Source organism: Pithys albifrons, chromosome 5 (genome assembly GCF_047495875.1).
Source record: "Pithys albifrons albifrons isolate INPA30051 chromosome 5, PitAlb_v1, whole genome shotgun sequence".
NCBI classification, from domain to species: Eukaryota; Metazoa; Chordata; class Aves; order Passeriformes; family Thamnophilidae; genus Pithys; species Pithys albifrons.
In genome coordinates, this window is record NC_092462.1 from 2628259 (window position 1) to 2640926 (window position 12668).

Here is a 12668-nt window from a genome sequence, read left to right on the forward strand (position 1 = left end):
GGTGCCAGAGGGGCTGCCTTTTGTGCCATGCCTGGAAAGAGGATTACTGAGTTGGAAGGAAAGTATCAGTACAAGCAGAGTTCCTTAATCAGTTTAATGGCAGATTCTTTCCTGCAAAATTTTCACTTCTCTTTGTCTAGAAAGTCAGAAACTTTAGTCCAAGTGCAACTCTCTCATAGTAACAGGGAACAACTGTATGATCCAGAGGACCAGGAACAGAAGCAACTGTGCATTGCACGGGATTTCACTGCACAACCAGTGGATTAATGGCAGGAAGTGATTAAGAAGGAATATAAGTGTGTTGTTATGGCCTGAAGATGAGCAGAAGTCCAGACTAAGTCCCAAGCAGGAGTCCAGACTAAGTCCCAAGCAGAAGTCCAGATTAAGTCCCAAGCAGGAGTCCAGAATAAGTCCCAAGCAGGAGTCCAGAATAAGTCCCAAGCAGGAGTCCAGACTAAGTCCCAAGCAGGAGTCCAGATTAAGTCCCAAGCAGGAGTCCAGACTAAGTCCCAAGCAGGAGTCCAGATTAAGTCCCAAGCAGGAGTCCAGATTAAGTCCCAAGCAGAAGTCCAGAATAAGTCCCAAGCAGAAGTCCAGACTAAGTCCCAAGCAGGAGTCCAGAATAAGTCCCAAGCAGGAGTCCAGAATAAGTCCCAAGCAGAAGTCCAGAATAAGTCCCAAGCAGAAGTCCAGAATAAGTCCCAAGCAGGATGCTGCCACAGGCTTGGGATGCATCTGAAACTGTCCTCACAGAAAGCAGTAAAATCCCTCCTAAGATCCCATCACTTCTGGTCACTCTTGCTTGGAAAAGGAAACTGGAACAGCAGGAGGAGCAGAAAAATCACTGCTATGCCCTGCAGTCACTTACTCTGCATCAGTTCTCAGAGAGGCAAAGCCAGTGTGGCTTGGCAAACCTGAGGCCATGTTTGTATTTCATTACTGGCTGGGAATGCAGATACCAGCACATTATATTCTCAACACAGTCCCAAACATAAAAGCTCGAGTGGGCTACAAGAAACTTCAAGATGTTTAAAAATCTACACTGCAATGAGCACAATCACTACTGAATACAGAGAAGTTGAATAGTATTAAGAGTTAAAAATGAGCATGTTTGGAGTGTGCAGAACTGTGACATTCCCTTGCAAACACTTTGGGGAGGATCCCAGTGTTCAGTCCCACCAGATGATGACAGAATGACCTGCTCAACCAGCAGCATCACCCCTTGCTTTGAGAAGGCCAGTTCAAGAGTTTTATTTTCATATTTCCAGTCACATCTGGGTTACACCACTCCTTCTCTGAGTTTACACCCTACTGACTTTGAAGGTAGAGACTTTCAGGTACCAGAATGCTATTTTGTACAAAAGTCTGCAGTGAAATCTGGAGGAGGTAAAATACCTTGTTGCCTAATTTGTGTTCTCTTTCTTTTTGTCTTTTGCCTTCCAGAAACAGGCTTTGGTTGCTGTAACACAGAATGTTTGATTGATGCATGTTTTGACAGTCTCTCATATCTCCTTTTTGCATATGTATTTGTGTGCCAGTTCTGGTAAGGAGGAATAACTCTCACTTTGTGATGAATGAAAAAACAAAGCATCCTTTGATCTTACTCTTTCCTCAAACACTCATTTTTGATCCAAGCCGAATACGAAAACAAAAAGCTTCAGTCATCAAAGTGCTTTCAGTGGGAGAGAATCCCAAACTGATGCTTGTTTTTCTCCAGCACAGAAGAAAGAAGGGGACATGAAATCTCACTTGCTGACACTAAACATTTGCTTGGTATTCATAACCATTGTTAAACGATGAAAAGATGAAGGCAAGAACAGAGCGGGCGAATCCCAGTGACAACCAAAGAGGCAGCCAACAATTCTCGTGCTCTGGCACTCTGGAGGACACCTGAGGAATAACTCCCAGCAAGAGGGGCAGAAGGAAGGAGGGAATAATGCACAGAGACCAATGCAGGGCCACCAAGATGGGTAGAGCTGGAGCACACTGATTAGATACAAGGGGTTTTCTTCCTCTACTCTTACCATAACTATTTACTAAGCACTTGTTGCTCTAAGAGGCTGCAGAATTTCCAAATATATATCACTGACTCCAGTGAGGGTGCATTTCATGACAGGACATCCCTGAGAAGAGCTCTAGGAACTTTCAGGGTGATCCACTGGTTCTCACAAATTGCTGTGGTTGTCCTGTGATTTTCTGAAGAGCAACAAACAAAGCACGTGGGTTTGTTTTAAGAGAAGAGGTACAAGCAGCTGTAGAAACACCAAGGCCCTCAGCACCAGGCGTGTCTTCAGAAAAACTGCAGAGTTTTACAGTGACAAATGGAAGAGATGACTGAAAAGTAACACAAAAATTAACAAAGACAGCTAAAACAGGCTCTGCTGATGATCACACTGGTGTGGTTTCCTCCTTATTTCTTAAACTGCTTCCAAAATGCAGGTGCAAGGAGGCAGGTCCTACAAAACTACATTTATCTGGGGCCCTCCTACCTCTGACAAAGAGAGGTTCAGGCAAGCACTACGTTGCAATTAGGCTATTTTTTTGGATTTTTTGTTTATTCTACACTGTACAGTCCCTCCACTTGCAATCCAAAAGCCATGCCAGGATTCTTAATGTGCCAATTGTTTCATCTCATCAAGTGCATTAAAATGGGAGACACTGAAAATAGAGAATCTCATTGACTTGCACAAGAGAGTCTTCAAGTGCTACAGCTGTTTCCATTCAGATAGAGCAATTAATACTGACAGAATTGATTGGATTTGAACTCATCTAACATCATTAAGGCTGAAGACAGTCTCACTCGTGCTTAGCAACTGGAGTGGTCTGACAGATGTAAATCCTGACTGCAATGGCCTTAACCAATAAGGGAAGAGGAGCACAAACCTCATCCAGTCCATTATTAAATTCAGGAGGTTCATTGTTCAACGTCCATTTGCCTCCTGGATTTTCAGACTTCCACCTTTCCACTGGACACCACAACTGTTCACACAACTGCAGGCCTGTGACAGGACACCTGAAACACTGTTTTTATCCAGACACAAGCACAGCTAAGGAACACAAGTGAGGCAAGAGGCTTCTCCTCCAGGCTGCAGACAGGTCCGTGGCATTTATGCCAGGGAGATGATTAGAAATTCAAAACAGAATGTGACAATAACTGGTTTTTCCATCCACAGAAAAGGCAGTCTCCTCCTCCTCCACTTTCTTCCGTGGGCTGCAGTCTCACAGAAATTTCTCAAGGCACAGTGGCACTGAATCCCACACAGTCTGAAGGAAATCATTAAGAAAATGACATGATGGCGTGTGTGGGTGGAGTGACAGTGTTGCACCACAGTCAGGCTCCTGTTGAGTGAAAATTGAGAAAAGCAAAGCAGCAACTTGGCCTTCATGTTCAAGGAGTGCAAACGGCACCTTTCCAACCCACATATTTGTAACAGCAGCAGAAGATGAAGTTTCATTAATCAACAGTATCAATGAGCATTAAAGCAACAATGTCTTAGTCTGAATGTGAAAAATTCACTGTGAACAGGCATTCTTTACCATTTAGCAAAGGTCCTTCAGGAATGCCACCTGTTGCTTCTCCAAAGACAAAAATGAGTCAGCAAAGCCACTGCCTTTACCCTTTAGTTGAAAAAGAAATAATTTTTACAACCAAAACACATGATCAAGACACAAAGGCTGTGTCTGAATGTTTGGGTCTGTCCCTGTGTTTGTCCTGACAGGGAAGCAAAGGAAGTTCCAGGCAGTGCAAAATGCTTCCTGCAGGAATCCAGGAATCTGCCAAGACAGTATCTTTGGGTTAGGCATTAATTTTTTATTGCAGAATAAGGGCTCCTATTTGTCCTGTTGCTATCAAGATACAGATACTGCTGTCTGCAGCCCTGAGGTTGTTGACATGTTCCAGTCCACATGGCAATCATAATCTCCTGAGTGTGCCATTGTATGGCCAATTTAAGGCAGACATGGACTAACTGCAGTTGCAGAGGCCACAGTTCCCACCAGCACAGCAGTGCAACAGAAAAGCTACAAATCCACCAGTTTATAAAAGGGATATAGAATAGAATCATAGAATGGATTGGGTTGGAAAAGACCTCCCAGATCATCAAGTCCAACCCTTGGGCCAACTCCAGTCCCTTTACCAGATCATGGCACTCAGTGCCACGGCCAAGCTCAGCTGAAAAACCTCCAGGGATGGGGAATCCACCCCCTCTCTGGGCAGCCCATTCCAATGCCTGAGCACTCTCTCTGCAAAGAACTTTTTCCTGATCTCCAACTTCAATTTCCCCTGGCAGAGCTTGAGCCCATCATGCCCCCTTGTCCTATTGCTGAGTGCCTGGGAGAAGAGACCAACCCCCACCTGGCCAGAACTTCCCTTCAGGCAGTTCCAGACAGTGCTGAGGTCACCTCTGAGCCTCCTCTTCTCCAGGCTGAACACCCCCAGCTCCCTCAGCCTCTCCCCACAGCACTTGTGCTCCAGTCCCTTCTCCAGCCTCGTTGCTCTTCTCTGGACTCCCTCCAGCCCCTCAATATCCTTTCTGAACTGAGGGATACTGTCCCCAGAACTAAGAATTCTCCATGAACTTCTTGGAAATGTTCAGGACTAAGAAGATTTTTTTACTAAGAAGATTTTTCCAAGTGCACACGGAAAGATGCCCTTTGTAGCCCTTAAGGACAAAACACCCCACCACAACAAAGCCCAGTGCATGTCAGAGAACAAGCACTTGAGTTGTGCCCTGGAGCCATTTCCAAGCCAGGAACCTCAGCACTTACCTGGGACACACACAGGTCAGGTGTAAGCTCCTGGTGAGCACAGTGAGGGCTGGAGTCCTGACTCCTGAATGCCTTCAGACAGACTATTTATTATTTCTGTATTTCTACTCTGAAATCTAGTCTTGAGGAAGCCTTTACAGAATTCTTCTAAAAAAATTAAGTCAGGAAATAAACCAGAATGTAACCTGAATGGAAGATGCAGGTTCTAACAGAAACATTCCACAGAGCAGTGAGACACGAATCAGGAATAAAACACTGAAAGAACCTTTCCCTCTCTAAACTCAGGCTTACCTGTCAGTCCAGCAGCAGATTTTCTGTAGAGAAACTGTTGTTCCACATGGGGGTTTTTAATGTTTCCTTTACAGACAACCAGTTCACAGCAAAGCCTATTTTCTGAGTGTCTGCTTAGTTTGGGCAGGTATCATGCAACTTTTACATATATCCCTAGATTTTACACTAAAACCCACTTCAGCAGTGTATTTTTAATAGCTTTTTATACAGAATCCTCACAGTGACACTCACAAGTGAGTTCTTGCACATGCAATGACCAAATGTTACTGTCCTCCCAGCTGTGTGTCCAACTCCTTGCACAGAACCATGAATTCTCCTGTGACCTGGTATTTGCCTCTCCAAGTTTAGATGATGCCACATGCTAAAGACATGCTACAGACATGCAAAGCACATACTTACAAGTCAAAGACTAAGTAATGGAATCCTTCTTCTGATATGCTGTCGTGAAGCCGCACTGCGGAAAGGGGGAAAAAGAGAAACACCCGTCACCTTTTGCTTGTCTTGGATGTGTGTGGTTGGTTTGGGGAGAGAAAGGAGGATTAGAACTCTACTCAAGCTCCGTGTCATGTTTCCATACACCTGAAATGCAGATTTGTTTTTTTAAGAATCCACATGACATTGTGGTACAACTATGAATTAAGTCCTGCAGCTTTCCTTAATTACTTGAAATGAAATTGCAATTTCCAGAGCAAATACAGGAAACTTTGTCAGCAGTTTGATCCAAATAATTATCACTTATAGAACCAAATCAAAAAGTCAGGTTAATGTAAAACTGATATGTGTTCAAAACTTACCTGATGAACAAAGTGTAAAAGAAAAGGACTTTCAGATTCCCCAGATGGCAACTCTGTGTATTAATAATTTTTTATACAATACATGACATTTTTAAAAAATATGATGAAATAAACATGACTTTTAAACTTAATAATATTTAGCCCAGGGAAACATCTTGTGTTTACACAACACTGAAGAGAAAAGCAGCTCTTGCCTGACTCAGTGCCCAGAGCTCGTGATGATTCAGAAGAGCCAAGTAGGTCTAAATCACAATTTGTGGTTTTGGCTGGTTCACTAGTCTAGATTAGTCTGTGTTTGTAGGAAGTGCAAGCCAACTCTTTCCCCCTTCTCACCCCCTAAAAAACATTTAAAAAATCCCATCCCCAAATCCATTTTCTTTCTGGTTGCACCCTAAGAGTTGAGATTTCAATACCCACAAATGTCTGGTGTTTGCAGCAAACCAAACGTGAGCTGAGCCAGCAGGGCCCATCAGAACTCAGAGCTGAGACCCCTCAACCCTCTGCCTGTGAGAGCAGCAGCAAAGACCCTGCCCATGAAATGGGTGCAGTGCAGACCCCGGGGTATTTCACAGGTGCAACACAACCCTAGAGCAGGAAAATGTGGAGAGCAGCTCCTCACATTCACCTGACACACATTTGTCTACATACACCTCTCCAAGAGAGTTTAAAACTTTAATACACAGCAAATGATACCTTTTGACAGGCAATTCCTGTTCCTGAAACAGATTCATAAGGACTCAACTCATGGCTCTCTGTGAACACTGAGACAGCAGAGCTCTGCTCCTCATTGCTCACTAACACATTCCATTCACACAGGTAGAATCCAATATGATCTTTAACTTCCCATTCCAGGGATGGATATTGAGAACTCCCAAATAGCCCTGCTGGCTCACAGCACTTGCTGCCCACGGCTTTCAGAGACCTAAAGAGTGTGCAAAACAACCCAGAGTTTTGAAATGGCTTTGGCAAACTGAATCAAACTATTACATCTTAAAATTTGGAAACAAAATCCACTTTAAACTTTGGTATTAAACCAGACAGTCTTAGCCTGAGCTTGCATAACAAAACTAGGGCCAAGAGGACAAATTTTGTCTTGGACAGGGGCATCTGTCATATCCCTGTTACTAAGCAGACCGGGATGGCACCATGGGAAGGGGTTTTCTGGAGCACAACTTGCTTTGTCACATCCTTTTCTAGAGGGCTCTTGGTTCAGTGTCCCCACAGAACTGTGGATCTGCCCCTCTGATTGGAAAAGGGCTGTGCTTTGAGATGATGGGCGATGTTTTTCTCAGCCAGTGGGGCTAACTCCTCACCAGCCAAACTCCAGTCTGGTATCTCCATGGGGATATCTCCTTCAAGGATCACATTCTGCCTTTTCTTTTCCTCCCAAATGCCTGAATCACACAAGTGAGATGGAACAAATCCATCTCTGAATCAAGATCACATGCCCCTGATTGTTTCTGGAAAGGCAAACAGGCTGAGGCAGCCAGGGAAGAGCAGAACTGCCTTTTGGCAAGTGCCTGTGTTGGCTCTTGGGTGGGTTCAGACACAGGGTTATGCCAGTGAGTCTGAGAGGTGAGAATCCCGAATGATGGAGGGCAGAGGAGAAGAATCCCTGGGGCAGAAGAGGCAGAGAACCCAGAGAGGGGGCACAGCAGCACAGGGGCCACCAGCCCAGCCCAGCCTGGCACTGCACTGTGCCTGCAGCCCTGGGGATGATGATGAGGAGGATGCTGAGGAGCCATCCCAAAGCTGCAGGGCACGGGCAGTGGTGCAGTCCCTGCAGGCAGACCCTGTTCCTCACACACCCACCAGGCAGCACCCAGGGACAAACCAAAAGGCTGCAGCAATTACAGAGATTATTCATCCAATACAAGAACTCCCATCAGCAACATCACAGTCACAAGGCATCCATCAGTAGAACAGTTCTATTTATCTTTTCTGAAAAGTTAGACCTGATCATTATTCACTGCAGTGGTTCCACCAGAGCTGCTATGAACAAACACAGGCAGGGCAGGAAGGACATCGGGGTAATTCCTTCCCCTGCTGTAGCCCTGTGGTCACTCCCCTCCCAGAGAAGGTGTTTAACCACCTCAGACAACAACAAAGTTGTTCTTCAGCAAACCACCTGAAATGCCTGACAGGAATCCAGGGAGCACACAGCTCTTTCTGCTGGAGAAATACTGTAAGCTCAGGGAACATCAGGAATATCCCTGTGGCTTCAGCACTGATTTTCCTCTCAAACACTTTCCAATCACTCTGCAAAAGTCATTATAATAATTTTAGGGAGAACTCCCATTAACCTTATTAGCTTTGCATTCAGCCATTAGTGTGGGCAAGCTCTAATCTGACTGAACCAAAGTAAAATGATCTCCATTATTTGACTTTTTGTGCTGAATTGTAATATCTTGTGTCTCTTGATATAATGGCCAAGCAACCTTGTTATCTCCTTTCTGAATTTCTGCCAATTAAAAAAAAAACCAAAACAACTAAATAATAGTATTCCACATACTTTCAATGAAAATCAAAATCCTCCAGGTAAGGAGTCAGGTCAAACTGTATGTAAAGTCAGAGAGAAATCCTCCAGGATAAGGTATTTAACCATATCCAACTGTTGTGTAAACTATTTATTTGTGTGAAACTGCTGCAGTGATCACTGTGCCAGACCCCGTTCCAGGGGCAGACTCTGCCAGGATAATGGTTAACAGCAGGTGATGGCAAAGGGACTCCTTTGCCCTTGGGTATAAAGACTGAGCTCTGTGCACCAACCCTGTAACTCTGGGAAGTCTCATGTCTTGGGAAGTTACAGGGGTCAGTCGTCAGCAGGAGAGGCTTAAAATGGGTTGGAAAGCCACAAAAGTGTTTGTTACATTTGCTGAAATACACAAATTATTTCTTTAAGTTCCTGCCTACCTGCAAGGAGAGTGAGGAAGGGGCACACTCCAAATGTGTATTACAGTATTTATGCAGATCTTACACAGATCACTTAGGAGAAAAACCCAAAACTTTCCAAAATTAACTTAATCAGTCAATGGAAGGAGCTGAATGGAATGACTTAATTTAACTTTGTGTTTTCTATGAATTGCTGCCTGCCTGCCAGCATGGGATAAACTGCTACATTTGAAAATGAAAAGGTAGAACAAAACCTGATAAAACAATAACCAGATATGTCAAACAATAACCAGATTTTTTTTTACTAATATTTGAGCCACTCCATTTTCTCTTTCAGACACTCCTCTGTAAGCCCCAGTTCTGTGCACTGAGATCCTTCTCTGAACACAGCGGATTAAGAGCTGGCTGGAGGGTCAGGCCCAGAGGGTGCTGGTGAATGGAGCTGCATCCAGCTGGTCACCAGTGGTGTTCCCCAGGGGTCTGTGTTGGGTCCAGTCCTGTTTAACATCTTTATTGATGATTTAGATGAGGGGATTGAGTCCATCAGCAGTAAATTTGCTGATGACACCAAGCTGGGAGGGAGTGTCGACCTGCTGGAAGGCAGGAGGGCTCTGCAGAGGGATCTGGAGAGACTCGAGAGATGGGCTGATTGCAATGGGATGGAGTTCAACATGGCCAAGTGCAGGTCCTGCCCTTTGGCCACCCCAACCCCCTGCAGCGCTCCAGGCTGGGCACAGAGTGGCTGGAGAGCAGCCAGGCAGAGGGACCTTGGAGTACTAATTGACAGGAAGCTCAGCAGGAGCCAACAGTGTGCCCAGGTGGCCAAGAAGGCCAATGGGATCCTGTCCTGTATCAAAAATAGCGTGACCAGCAGGCCCAGGGCAGTGACCCTTCCCCTGTACTCTGCATTGGTGAGGGCACACCTTGAGTACTGTGTTCAGTTCTGGGCCCCTCAGTTCAGAAAGGATATTGAGATGCTGGAGCGGGTCCAGAGAAGAGCAACGAGGCTGGAGAAGGGACTGGAGCACAAGTGCTGTGGGGAGAGGCTGAGGGAGCTGGGGGTGTTTAGCCTGGAGAAGAGGAGGCTCAGAGGTGACCTCAGCACTGTCTATAACTCCCTGAAGGGAAGTTATAGCCAGGTGGGGGTTGGTCTCTTCTCCCAGGCACTCAGCAATAGGACAAGGGGGCACAATGGGCTCAAGCTCTGCCAGGGGAAATTGAAGTTGGATATCAGAAAAAAATTTTTTACAGAGAGAGTAATCAGGCATTGGAATGGGCTGCCCGGAGAGGTGGTGGATTCACCATCCCTGGAGATCTTTAAATGCAGATTGGACGTGGCGCTGGGTGCCATGATCTAGTAAATGAACTAGAGTTGGACCAAGGGTTGGACTCGATGATCTTGGAGGTCTTTTCCAACCCAATCCATTCTATGATTCTATGATTCTATGAATTGTATCAGTCCCAGCCAGAGAGAAAGCTGGGTAAGTACTCAGGGACTTGGCACCAGTTGTTTGGGAACAACATTACACATGGAGTGGTACTTTGCATGTCTGAGACAACAACCCTCTCCATGCTGTTAAATACACCAGAGGCATCCTGCAAGGCTGACATTAAATGCAGGGCTGTGTGTGCCATGAACTGGGAATCAACACTACAGAGATTCCAAGTTCATTCAAAAGACACACAACTTTTCTATTACAGTGCAAATTCTCAGTTATTTTGGGCCAACAACTTGAGAAAAAATTCCTGTTCATCTGCATCTGAATTGGTGTAATAAAAAATGATAGGGAAAGTAATTAGGGAATTTAATATTTGGAAAGACTGTTCCCAAGGCACTGTAAGAGCAAGTGTTGACCACTTTGAGCAAAATGCCATATATTGCAAAAATACTCATTAGTGAGCAAGGGGTTTGCTCACTAATTGGTCTGTATTGTGATTAAATGCCAGCAATATTTACATTCACTGCCTTCCCCAAAAGCCCTTGACTCTCCTGCACATGCAGAAGTTGCTTTGCCAAACTGTTCAAGCTGGTGAAAGATTCTTGCTCCACAGAAAATTTGAGGTTTTTGTTGAAGTGGATAAAGCCCAAACTCTGCAGTGAGGCTGAGCAACTGCAGGTGCTGCTGGCAAAGCAGGTGGCCCCAAATCCCCAGCTCCTGATGATGAGACCCTGGTTCCATTCCTGCTGGGTGAGGACTGACAGTCTTTAAAAACAAAACACCCCAAATAAAATGAACTAATTGAAGAAAGAACACAAACCCACCAGGCACTGCAACCCACACATCTGTGCTGAGACAGCAGTTGTAATAGCTGGCACTTATTTCTTTAACCAACAGGTCTTTGTTGGTTTCCAGTGGCCAGAACAGGGTGTGCACACACCCCAGAACAGCCCTGGGGAATCACATCCCACACCCCTGGAGTTAAAAGGAACAGCTGGACTTGCACCCCTTTGGTTATTCATGTCTGAAATCAGCAAAATTGCAGAGAGCTGCTGAAAAGAAGAGCAGGGGACTAAAATGCACACCTGTATCTTTGTGTCTCCATGTAACACACAGTTCATGTCATTTCCTGGGAATCCTGTACCTCAGGTTGAGCCAATCCCTCTTTGCAGCCAAAGCCCTGATTTTGTCAGTTTAACAAGATTTTTTACAATGCAACAAAAAGCCTTACAAATGCCATCAGATTAAGCCTTATGAGGATAACTGCATGGATTAAAAGCACAAATTCTTGCTAAGAGCAAACTGATGTCTCAGCTGCCAGTGTGGATGCTTTAAGCACTAACATTTTTTAACCATTTTCACATTCATCAGAACGTGTAAGAAGGAGAATAAAGACACAAGAATTATAAAGGCATAAGAATTATAAAGGCATAAGAATTATAAAGGCATAAGAATTATAAAGGTACAAGAATTATAAAGACACAAGAATTATAAAGGCACAAGAATTATAAAGGCACAAGAATTATAAAGGCACAAGAATTATAAAGACACAAGAATTATAAAGGTACAAGAATTATAAAGGCACAAGAATTTGATGAGTGTTAACTAACAAAAGGGCAAGCTGTAACATAGAGGTGTTACATCAATTAAAATTAACAGGCTTAGAAAGCTACACATTGTGCTTTAATGGTGGGAATGTAAGTGGCAAAATTAGATTTTGTCCCTTTTAATACTGGGCTGGCCAACCCCAGGAATAGATAGATAAGATATATATAAAATAGATAGATAGATAGATAGATAGATAGATAGATAGATAGATAGATAGACAGATAGATAGATAGATAGACAGACAGATAGACAGACAGACATTCATTAATTAAAGTTCCTAAAACATTTCATTTTTTCCAATTTTAAAAGCTGATTCATTAGTTTATTAAAGACCATCAAGTAAAACCAAAAGAGAAGGATCGTGGTGTTCAAGAGAACTTAAAGTTTTTCATTTGAAAGTGGATTAGAACTGTGGTAATTTCAAGAAAAAAAGAAAAGATAAAAGATTGTCTTTACTGATGTTTATGTTGGATATTCAAAGAATTTTAATAACTGAGTGATACTCCAATTCTTGTATACAGTTTGACTTCAGTGACCACTCCTAACTATCCTAACAAAGCACATCTGTAATTAACCTGAAATACTGATTTAACCAAGGGTAATACTGAAAGCACAGTATTTAATGCACAGTCTCTGGGGTTTGGTCTCTTGCTTTAGGACAACAAGGACCTTAAAGTTTGACAACAGGTCTCTTTGGCAGCTGGAGACAACCAAAGCACCAAACCCTCCTCCCCAGAATTATCCTTCAGAACAAGGTATTAAAGCAGCAGGGCTGAAGAACCAGCTCTGTGGTCAGAGAGATGATACCCTGACCCTCATTCCATCAGTGACCCTCCAATAATCATGTTCTCCTCCCTCTCTCTGATGCCTGACTGAA

At 44.0% G+C, this 12668-nt stretch overlaps 1 protein-coding gene across 14 annotated transcripts in view; it reads right to left on the minus strand.

Annotated features, from left to right (window-relative positions):
* The window catches only part of CAMK2D (calcium/calmodulin dependent protein kinase II delta), a 124380-nt gene that overhangs the window by 50019 nt on the left and 61693 nt on the right, over positions 1–12668 (minus strand). For all 14 annotated transcript variants that reach the window (XM_071555454.1, XM_071555445.1, XM_071555443.1 and 11 more), the window contains exon 4: positions 5458–5512. In XM_071555454.1, coding sequence (XP_071411555.1) covers positions 5458–5512 — 55 coding nt within the window. The remainder of the gene's footprint in view (positions 1–5457; positions 5513–12668) is intronic.